Below are 11,383 nucleotides of genomic sequence, written 5' to 3' on the forward strand. Positions count from 1 at the left end.
AACAGTATAAGAAGATCGGCGAGGTATCATATATGATCGATTGGTATCGTTTATCAGGAAGAAAGAGCCTCGATGTTATATTGATGATCGCTATGTCCAATACGTCGATCAAACTTACCGCTGGAAATATCTTCGAGTTAACATTCGGCACTTTTGGCAATGTGAGTAAAGCAATGTCAATGTTTGTCATATCTGTCCACAAACAGCGTGACTTATACATCGTTTGTACAATTGATAGGTGATTAAAACGTCGGTCGCCTACTTTAACATGCTTCGTACATTAAGTATATAAAGCCTATCCGATGTATAAAATTTATTAAAATGACCACTAATTATAAATAAATGCCAATTAGTTATCCGATATGTATTGAGTAGAAAGAAAGAAATAAATGTGATTTTAATAAATAGAAATTTTTGTCGTATTTACTAAAATACATTTGCAGAAGGAGACATAATTTTTGTAAATTTTTCTTTGAATACGCTTAACGCTGTACATATCATTATCCGATATAAAATCATGCGAAATACAGTCGGAAATAGTGAAATTTTTTGTTCGTATTGCTATATCGTGCTTGTATTATAATTCATAACTAAACAAACTTTCGTACCAGTAATGTTTCTACAGTTGTTAGGTAATATATAGTGTACAAATTATAAAAAATTTATATAATATTTTTGCTTTTATGACAATATTCAGCAAAATTACGTGTCTTTACCTTATTTGACTTATAATTTGAACCTTTACGTACTCCATATATGTGTCATGCGTCGCACACGTCTTTCTGTTGCAACATCGTATTTATTCGATAATTTGACAGGTAAAATTCGTTAAACCCTTTCACGTAAACCCTGTCATTATGCGCAGACGTTTTGTACACGCAAGCGCGGTACACATTCAGCTCTCACCGCAGAGAAAGAAAGACCACCCATTATCACATACATCCAGCCCAGTCATACTTGAGCTTCTGGTCCGATCTGACCATCTGTCATTCGTAAACCCGAAATGCGAAAACGTTATTAACGGAAATATTCAGCGTCCGGAGGAAAGAACGAAACAAGTGCGAAGATCACGTTCAAAGATTCAGTCGCGTGTTAAATTCATTTCAACTTAAAAATAGAAACAAAAATATAAAATGAAACTAGCCGTAGGAGATTTGTCGAAAACGAGCAGACACGAGGACGATTACAATTACGCAGTGCAAGTGACTCGCATTATCATGCGAATGATCGGCGCATGGCCGATTCCCCATTACGCTTCCAACGCGGAGAGAATCGCGACACGCTTGCAAAACGTCTTATGTTACTTTCTCTTCGCATTTGTCGTTGTGCCGGGTCTCCTGCTGGCGTTCCTGAAGGAACGCGACTTCAAACGTAGAGTGCGATTACTCGGGCCGATTCTGAATTGCTGGATGGGTTGTCTCAAGTACACTCTGCTCGTGTACCACGCGAGAGAGATTCTGTCTTGCCTGAAACAGGTACGACAGGATTGGAGAGATACGGTCGACTGGAGGGATCGGAAAGTGATGCTGTCCAATGCGAAAGTAGGTCGGAAGTTCGCGGTCTTTTCCGCCGTCTTCATGTACGTCGGCGGGCTGACCTACCGCACGCTCGTACCGGTCTTGAAGGGACGAATGCTCACGCCGATGAACACTACGGTAAGAGCGCTGGCGTGTCCGAGCTACTTCGTCAAGTTCGACGAGCAGGCCTCGCCAGCATATGAGATCGTCTACACCCTGCAATTTTTCTCTGGACTGGTCACCTACTCGGTGACGGTTGGCGCGGCCGGACTGGCCGCGTTCTTCATCATGCACGTTTGCGGACAACTGGGCATTTTAATCGGTAAGCTACAGCACCTCAATGACATGCCGGAGCCTGAGGATCGAGCTGTCGCGATAGTGCTGGCTGATATCGTTGAGCATCAGATAAAAGTGAAAAGGTGAGGTGAAGATAAGCGAGATGGAGATTTTTATGTAAATGAAACGTATTATTAGTTTCATTAAGCGCAAATAATTATAAAATAAAGTTAAAACAATGAACAATAATTACAATTTGAACTAGACCGCATATATAAATACACAAAGAAATTCGAGAGTGCCTTCGACGGTCACGGCTGGATATTCGTGCCTAATAATTTCTATATGAATTTCTTAACACCACTATTCAGGTGTTTTAAATAATGGACTTATTGTTAGTATGTCATTATTAAAGCTGTGATAATTTCTTTCGGAATGTCTGTTACAGAAAATGCAACGAAATATTCAGCTTAACATTGCAAATTTATAATAAATTATAATTATTGTAATTATCATGTAAGACCAAAGAACATTATTTAATTATTTTAACATTTTAAATATATTGATACAATATAATGCTATTAACAATTAAAACTGTATAAATATTACGATTATTTAACAGAAATGATTTATTTACAGTTTCCTAAAACAAGTAGAGGAAACTATGCGATACGTGTTGTTAGTGGAAATAGTGGGCTGTACTATACTTTTGTGCCTTACAGGATACTACGTTATTATGGTAATGACAACGAACAATTTCCGCGAGATCTTTCGTCCATGCATAATAATTCGATAGTTCAAAATCTCATTTTCGTAAAGAAATTAATACTGATAGCATTTATCAAAAATATAATTTCGGAGGCTTTATACATTGCAATACCGTTAATTTTGTAGGAGTGGGAAACTAGCGGTGCTACAGCTATGTTAGTTATGCTTGTGGTACACATATCTTTCATCATTTCCATTTTTACTAATTGCTACGTTGGTCAACTATTGACAGATCAGGTAGACAATATTAATACCACATTATTTGCTGTGAAAATTATCTAGTGAAAGTTGCACCGATATTTTCACAAGCACTCACAAAATATAAACTGAATTCATTATGACAGAGCATTAAGGTTGGATCAGTGACATCCACGACGAATTGGCATCGTCTTCCTTACAAAAGAGCCCGTACTTTAATCCTGATAATGGCAGTTTCCAATATTCCGACGAGAATCTTGGCGGGAAAAATGATAGAAATGTCCCTACCTACGTTCAGTAATGTACGTGTAAAAGCTTATCTCTCATTTTGCCTTGCTAGAATTAAATTACATATTTATTTTGTCACTTCATAGATTGTTAAAACGTCAATGGCGTACTTTAATCTGCTTCGGAAATTTATCACATGATTCTGATGGGATAACTTTTATATATACAGTACTCAAAATATTAATCTGTAATTGATGCAATTTTTGAAACGAATGGACAAGACATGCAAACAATATTCTTCTTATTTTGATTTTAATCTTTCCCTTTCAATAAGACATTTCGTATTTTGCACATTTATTTAAGATTTAAAATTTTTAAGATTAGGTACTGGAGGACTCAAACATTTACCGCATTAATAATTAGCGATTTATGACCTACGACAGAAGACAGGTTCGTACTTTTGCTAAAAACTGTTCAATGTGAACTGATCTTACCCTATAATTATCTACCTACCTACCTAAAAAATTGCGCGCACGCAATCTTTCGTATCAAACTTTTAATTAACGGCGCTGTGACAGAATTACCGCGTGATAAAGATACAAAAGCGTGCATAAAACCTGTTCTATAATAGCGTAAGCAAAGTTGTCGAATATGAGAAGAGTATTCGACTGTATGTGTAATTTTGGTCAATTCTTACAACTACAATCCTTGTATCTGTTAGTGTATCCATTCCTCGTATCCATTCCTTGTATCTGTAGTGTATTTTATACCAAAAAGCAATGATGAAAACAATTTTTTGGGCACATTTTAACTCGAGCAAATTGAGGGATCATCTAATATAACTAAATAAATATCATTGAACAAAGAATCTTACACAAATTTAACATGTATTAGAAAAAGTCCGACTTTTATTAATGATAAAACAATAAAGCAGTATCAGCCATGCAAAAAAAGGTAACTACAATGTACATTTTTTATGAAGGAATTTTTTGTAAATTTTTTAGCATATTATTTAATTTAATTTTTTTGTTGAAAACTTTACAAAGTTCTTCAAGACTTGATTAAGCCTTACAAAGTACTTTAAGACTTAATCGAGACTTACAAAGTACTCTCTCTCTCTCTTCAATTGTTGTTGATGATTCACAAAATACTTTAAGATTACAGGATAGCATAGATATTTCAGTACTTCAATCAATGATGAATGAATTGGCGTAAGTATCTATTTTGAATAAATTGGAGTAAGTATCTATGCTACTTTTCTATTATAGGCAAAGGTTATGATCTCTCCTTTTCAAAATTGTATTTAATTAATGGTCGTAGGAATTTCTTTATCTTGAAAAAATTTTATAATATTTATCTGTATTGTTTAATTTATTTTTCCATTTATTAAATTCCATCTTAAAAATAGACTTATATTAGAATCTTTACATACGAATTACACGTTTCTCTATTCATTTTATACTAAAAGTTTTTTGTTCTTAATTTTATAAAAAAAATGGTCAATTTTTTAACATTTATATTGTAGTAAGTGCTATTTTTCTATTATAGGCAAAGATTATGATCTCTCATTTTCAAAATTGTATTTTTCTATTTCATCATAAAGTTTACTATTTCAGAAATACCGATATTAGCGAAAACAATTTGTAAGTATATTTAATAATCTGTCTTTTTCTAATATTATTTATATTTTCTATTTTTCAGAGACATAAGTAAAGCGGTCAATATTATAGAAGAACAAGTTAACAAATTAGTTACTACCCAAGGCTTGATGAATTCTCATTCAGTGATACAAGATTTGAATTTGCCAATATCTACGGGAGAAGACTACTATGAATTTAATTCTAATAACAGAAAATTAAAAATTTTAGTATGTATTCTATATAAAAATAATTCAATTCTTTTAATATAATAAATATTATTGTAATTTGCTGTTCTTATAGCAGACATACTTGGATTACATTAGGCGATTTGGATATGCGACGAGCGTTAAATGATTTGTTAAGTTTTTACCATGTCTGATGAGTTTATGGCAGACAATGTCACATGGAAAGAGGGAAACAATAAACTGCATTTCCGAGAAAGTGCAATAAGCTGGACTTTTTTTGGTAATTATTCCGATTATAATTTCTTTTCAATAATTGATAGTACTATATTTGATATTACTTTAATAAATAGTGTTTATTATCCATCATAATATTTATTTATTATAAAGTTTTATATTAAAATATCGAATATGGATTTGTGGTTAATCTATCAACAGTTTTTTATAAAAACTTATTTGTGTGTGTATTGTTAAGTATAATCCTATTTTATTATAATTAAAAAAATAATATATTACTTTTTTAATACTTTATTACAATAAGACATTGGATCAATTTTAATATTTAAAAATATAATATAATAAGTACAGTATATACTATAATAATATTATGTACAATAAAAAACAATTTTATAAAATAAATCATAATAATTTTTTAAAAATAATAAATCCTATTTTTTTCAATTTATAATAATATGTAACGTTAACTTGTGTAAACTCACATGATGAATCACATCAGATAATATCGACAATATGGTAGTAAATATGTAACAAAATCTGTTGACATCAATTTGACAGCAAATCAGTGATAAAATACGGGTATTTTATCATCAGACAGCAGATTGTCGTCAAAAACTAAATAAGATTTGCGTAGCGATATATCTGGCGAAATTGTCAGCAAAAATCATGCAAGATCTGCGCAACATTGTGTAACGACAAATTGACAAAAATCAAGCAAGCTTTGTACAGCGTTGTCTGACGAAATTTTCCTCAGAAACTATGCAAGCAGAATATTCACTATCATTGAACTTACAAAACTTACAAAACTGCCGCTAGATAATGTTTACTAGCATCTGTTTCTCGCATTAAAAATTTGTCGAGCTCTTCTATGTAACCAATGTCGAAGTTTGGACATGTCATAATTATTGTGCATTTTTTATGTATGCACACTTAGTGCGAGATGTGAATAATGTTTTTGCAACGTATAAGTTAATAATGAATATAACTTAAAAATGGTCGACAGAAAAGCTAAGTAGCAAAATAAATTTATTCATATCAGACAATAACATGCTATTAGTGCTTTTAAATATTGATGGTTTAATGGCAGTGCCTCGTAATTAACAATTTATTGAAATTTAAAATTTTAACATTTTCATATTAATAAGAAAAAATTGAAAACACCGCAAGAATTTTAATAAAAAAGATTTGTTTTTTTTTATCAATATTCTTGGAATGTTCTAGTTTTTTAAAATTGATATAAAAATGTTAAAATCGGAATTTCAATAAATTGTTAGTTACGAGCTGTTAGACCGTCGATATTTAAAAGAACTAATAGCATGTTAATATCAAAATGTTAATATCAAAACAAGAACAGATTCTAGATTTTTTAAAGTAGAATGCTTTAATACTATTATTAGGATTCTTGAATGTTATCTGGGGGGCAGTTGTGAAAATTTAATAGCAAACATCATACACAATGTGCATAGTATATTTACAAGACATTTATATAATTCAGTCTTATTTTTTACAGTATATTTTTACACAGTAGCAAAAATATTATAAATCTAATAATAATAAAATTTATGAAATTCAGACTTCATTGTAGAAAACTCCTAGCAGTGTAAGCCTAAACATGTTTCAAATAAAAGAAATGAGAAAAGCAAATCCTGTAAACAGTGCAGAAGGTCGGCGAGATATCATACATGATTGATTGGCATCGTCTACCAGGGAGAAAGGGCCTCGCCCTGCTGTTGATAATCACTGTCTCCAATAAGTCGATCAAAGTCACTGCCGTTTTCTTCGAGTTGTCGCTCAGTACTTTCGGCGACGTGAGTAACGCAATATCAATATCAGTATCGTATTTATCTGCGAATAGTATAACTTACGCATATTTGTTTGATCAATAAGTGATTAAGACATCCGTCGCCTACTTGAACATGCTATGTACATTAACTACGTAAAACATAAAATTGTCCAAAGTGTAGAAATTGTTACAACTACTGAATAAAAAATAAATGTCAATTAGTTATCTAATATAAAAAAAGAAAAATGAATTATTTTAGGAAATAGAAAACTGCCATATTTATTAAAATAACTGATATTATTAAAAAAAAACAGTCCAATATACCTCTTGCATATATTTTCCTCTAAAATATATCTGACATTATTAAAAAAATAGTCCAATAAACCTCTTGCATATATTCCTCTAAAATATTTTTTGGCATATATTACGTGATAAAAATTAAGCAAAATGCAATCGGAAGTATTGGAATTTTGTGTACGTGTTATTCTTATGTTATAACGTTCGTAGTTCATAATTAAATTTTTTATATCATTCTTTAATTATTATAACAATGCATATATATATATTTATATTGCAATATAATTTACTTACATAATATTCTGTTTAGCAACATACAGCACAACTTCGTTCGACAATATTGTTTTTAACTCGTAAGTGTAAGAAGATGGTACTGCATGGCGACTCTTCTCTTGCTCAATGTTGCATTTGGACAATATGACGCTTCACGACCGTTTTCACATAACCTTATCATTATATGCAGACATTTGTGTGCACGCAATTATATATTTTTACAAAAAGAGAGACCCCAATCACATATGTCCAGTCATGCTCGAGTAGTTCAAGCTTCTATAGTATTGTCATCACCTGTCATTCATAAATTCAAAACGAGGGAACATATTGAAACAATTAGGGTAAGTGTCCCTATTAATGTGCCTGTTCCTATTAGTGTGCTTTTATATTTAAATAAGTCATAAAAATAAACTGGTACAAATAAATAAACAAAGTATTTTTTTTAAATTAAGTTAAAGTATTAACGTATATAATACCAAAGATTATATTCTATTTTTTAACTGTTAAAGTATAATGAATATTTTTTGAATTATGCATATCACAATTTAGAGGAATTAACTCGAATGTCTTAGCAAAAACGATAAGAAACACTTACTTAATAGAAGTAAATAAATTGATTATTAACATAATTTACATCATGTAAAATGTAAATCATATTATAAATTGGTTTAATTTAATAAAATAGTGAAGTACTTAAGTATTTTAGCAGTGTTTTATGTTATTTATTATATGAGTCCATTAATACCGTAAGATTTTAAGACTTGTTCCTATTAGTATGCTCTCCTGTTTTCACTGTCAGCCGGCTGACTCGGTTAACCCATAACTTATGTAATGGTCGTGATGTGACAGCGCATATATTGAAATTGTAAACCGATGTGAATCTCTTTGGATGTGATAGTGCTATGGATGGATAAAACTATAGAAGCAATAAAATTAGGAACACCGATAAATATTGCTAGCAAATCATATAAAGTTCCACGATCATCTCTTCATAGCAAGATTGTCAAAAAATATATTCATGAAAAAACTGGACCAGGTATCGTATTAACTTTGGAAGAAAAAAATAATCTTGTGCACTGGATTCTCCATATGTGTTCTCTTGGCTGTCCAGCTAATCACTTGCTTGCAGATTTTGTTTATTATTAACTATCAATCTGATGTAAATTTACAGTCGTGGACAATGAGATTGCAACACATTTTTCAGTGAATTTACGAATGCGTAAACTCACAAATATGTTATATATAATTAAAATAATACTGTTCTAAATGTTAATACTAACATCAAATTATATTATTTATTTAATATTATTTGAGAAAAATTATTAGAATGTTAAATACCAAGCGTTCATAAAACTCACTAAAAATAAAGTCACTACCTCATTGTCCACGAGTATATGTAGTGAAATGAATTAAAGAACAGACTCATTAATCGCGGGCACACTAATAAGGGACACACAAAAATACGGGCAGGCACAGTAATAGGAGGGCCCTTAATGCCCGATATGGCCATCGTGCCGTAGAGGGGCACACTAATAGGGACAAAAACATTGTTTTTATTTTTATTAAAATATATTAAAATATTAATATTTTTTACATAAAAAAAATTTCATAAGAAAAAGAAATATTTGAAAAATCGATAGTAACTTTAAACAGACAAATTGAAAGCTACAGTATTTAGTAATTAATTCAGTAATGAACAAATTTTCTTAAAAGCACACTAATAGGAACACTTACCCTAATTCTCATCGTCCGAGCAAACGCACAATTTACGATTAAAAATTAAAATGCACGTTAAACATCGATTTCCAAGTTATACTTCCCAGACATTAGACTTGTCTCTTTAGACGGTATTTAGATAAATGCATTTTTATTACATTATATATTAACAGAAAACTGATGTTTCAAGCAACGGACTAAGATACTTCTCAATGTGTTTCCACAAAAAATATATTTAATGTTTAAAAAATTCTGTTAATAATATAATGAATGCAATTCTATCTTATTATAAAATAATTTCTTTAATTTGAGAAAAATATCATAAGATGAGAAAACATTTTCTTCATTTTAAAACATAAAGCAATAACGGCAATAGCACTTCTATCTTACGCGACTTGTATTATATATAAGTATTACAGAATATATACACGTATGCAAAATGCTATTCCTCCATGTAATACCTCACGCAAGAAAGAAATGCTTGTCTCGATTTATCCCGATAAAGTCGCGGAAAAAATTTGCAAGAACAGCATTATTCATTGCGTTCATAATTTATGAACAAATAACATGCAGTACCACGCGAGGAAACCTTGACAAACCCTCTTGCGAAAGTCGAGAATTGCATCAGTAAAATTTACCCTTCGTATCCTGATCATCCCTTTCTTAGAAGGGAAGTCACGCGGAACAGCGTAGTCGCATTTGAATTTCCGCACTCGAGCGCTTGCACAACCCTATCAGTCACCATTGAGTTCTCGCCGCTTCAACGATGCACGGGAAAGATGAAAAGTCGCGACCGTCTACGCCCTACGGGAAAGATTTGCAGCTGAGCGTTCAGCTGATTCGTCGGATGTTGGAGGTAGTTGGCGCGTGGCCAAAACCTAACGCGATCTTGCGATAGAAAGATACGCATACGCAATGTTGCATTTGATTTTTGTCAGTTCGATTAGCTTCATCGTTGTACCCGCCGTCATGAGAATAATGCTTGAGACAGACAACACGTACATTATCATAAAAATCAGCGGATCGCTGAGTTTCATGATACTGGCTATCGTGAAGTATTGCTCGCTGATCTTCCATGAAAAAAACATTCGCAACGGTATTAAGAATATTCAGAATGACTAGATAAATACTCGTTATTACGACGATCGGATCATCATGATCAAAAGGTGCGAAATTCGGCCGGAACTTCGTGACGATCTGTGCGTGTTTCATGTACGGCAGCGCAGTTTTCTTCTATTTCGCCGTGCCGTATAGTATTGGCAAAATTACAGAAAATGACGGAAACCTGACAAATTGGCTGATCAGGTATCCAGTCGCCAGGATCATCGACGTGCGATACAGTCCCGCCAATGAGATTTTCTTTTGGGTGCAGTGCCTGTCGGATTTCCTCGCGCACTCCATCACTGCCACTGGATGCAGCATAGCCGCCGTATTTGCGATGCACGTTTATGGCCATATGGAGATTCTAATACAATGAATCGGAAACTTGATAGACTGCTGGGAAGGTTTATGTGATAACATGAATGACAGATTGGGAAATCGTGCAGCAATACGTTCGAATCTTACGGTGAGTCACTTTCGTTAGTGTTTCTTGCATTCGACATGTATATCACTATGCAATACTTCATTTATTCTTAATTGTTTAAAAACATTTATCAAAATAACGTTGAAAATTAAATCAAAGAAGCTTCCCGAAAATAACCAAAACTGGACATTTCATCGACTAATAGCAACATAAAACAAACAACAATTGTGACATTTTACTTATTTTACTTATTTTTTGCAATTTTACATTGTGATCATATTCGATAAAAAACATATATATATATATATATATATATATATATATATATATATATGTCCTTTACAATGATTCCATATACTGTGTTACTATTGTGATTCTTAGGAGGCACGTTATCATCACCCATTCTTTGCATTGCGGAAGTGATATTTTTCACTGGATATTTTTTACGTGGAAATAATTATACTGTTGCCATCCTGACTACATATTATGTAACAAGAAAGATGGCCAAAAGTTTGTACCGAAATGTCTGTTAAAAAATATATGCAATTAATGTGTTAAATAATCGCTTATAAAAATTACTACATAATAATTGTCACGCCGATTCCTGTTAGATGATGACATCACAAGAATCGGATTAATGAAATCATACTTTTTCCGTAAAATATTACGCAATAACATATCCTTTATCTTCTAATTTTATATCGCTAACCGATAAAGTCCTTCGTGAAATATCTATCATAGAA

General features: G+C 32.0%; 4 protein-coding genes across 4 annotated transcripts in view; all 4 read left to right on the forward strand.

The window, feature by feature from the left end:
- The window catches only part of LOC105448042, a 1,984-nt gene extending 1,974 nt beyond the window's left edge, over positions 1–10 (forward strand). The window contains exon 3 of the mRNA XM_011686404.1: positions 6–10. Coding sequence (XP_011684706.1) covers positions 6–10 — 5 coding nt within the window. The remainder of the gene's footprint in view (positions 1–5) is intronic.
- A 16-nt stretch (positions 11–26) lies between these two features.
- LOC105447848 lies at positions 27–348 on the forward strand. Its single transcript, XM_011686082.1, has 2 exons — positions 27–161; positions 239–348. The coding sequence occupies exons 1-2, from the start codon at positions 33–35 to the stop codon at positions 290–292; spliced, it is 183 nt and encodes a 60-aa protein (XP_011684384.1). The 5' UTR covers positions 27–32; the 3' UTR covers positions 293–348.
- A 607-nt stretch (positions 349–955) lies between these two features.
- Positions 956–3,282, forward strand: LOC105447849 (odorant receptor 4-like). Its single transcript, XM_011686083.1, has 4 exons — positions 956–1,936; positions 2,433–2,532; positions 2,688–2,798; positions 2,906–3,282. The coding sequence occupies exons 1-4, from the start codon at positions 1,134–1,136 to the stop codon at positions 3,131–3,133; spliced, it is 1,242 nt and encodes a 413-aa protein (XP_011684385.1). The 5' UTR covers positions 956–1,133; the 3' UTR covers positions 3,134–3,282.
- Positions 3,283–6,722: 3,440 nt separating this feature from the next.
- LOC105447850 lies at positions 6,723–7,062 on the forward strand. Its single transcript, XM_011686084.1, has 2 exons — positions 6,723–6,858; positions 6,934–7,062. Exons 1-2 carry the CDS (start codon positions 6,729–6,731, stop codon positions 6,984–6,986), a joined length of 183 nt encoding a protein of 60 aa, XP_011684386.1. The 5' UTR covers positions 6,723–6,728; the 3' UTR covers positions 6,987–7,062.
- The last annotated feature ends 4,321 nt before the right edge of the window (positions 7,063–11,383 follow it).

Source organism: Wasmannia auropunctata, unplaced genomic scaffold, assembly GCF_000956235.1.
Source record: "Wasmannia auropunctata unplaced genomic scaffold, wasmannia.A_1.0 LD336090.1, whole genome shotgun sequence".
Taxonomy (NCBI): domain Eukaryota; kingdom Metazoa; phylum Arthropoda; class Insecta; order Hymenoptera; family Formicidae; genus Wasmannia; species Wasmannia auropunctata.

Bases quoted from the DNA above. Each gene is read 5' to 3' on its own strand.
- LOC105447849 (XM_011686083.1), top strand. From the start codon at position 1,134: ATGAAACTAGCCGTAGGAGATTTGTCGAAAACGAGCAGACACGAGGAC. The intron at 1,937-2,432 runs GTGAGGTGAAGA...ATTTATTTACAG, and splicing joins CATCAGATAAAAGTGAAAAG to TTTCCTAAAACAAGTAGAGG. The intron at 2,799-2,905 runs GTAGACAATATT...TCATTATGACAG, and splicing joins GTCAACTATTGACAGATCAG to AGCATTAAGGTTGGATCAGT.
- LOC105447848 (XM_011686082.1), top strand. From the start codon at position 33: ATGATCGATTGGTATCGTTTATCAGGAAGAAAGAGCCTCGATGTTATA. The intron at 162-238 runs GTGAGTAAAGCA...TACAATTGATAG, and splicing joins CATTCGGCACTTTTGGCAAT to GTGATTAAAACGTCGGTCGC.
- LOC105447850 (XM_011686084.1), top strand. From the start codon at position 6,729: ATGATTGATTGGCATCGTCTACCAGGGAGAAAGGGCCTCGCCCTGCTG. The intron at 6,859-6,933 runs GTAACGCAATAT...TTGATCAATAAG, and splicing joins CAGTACTTTCGGCGACGTGA to TGATTAAGACATCCGTCGCC.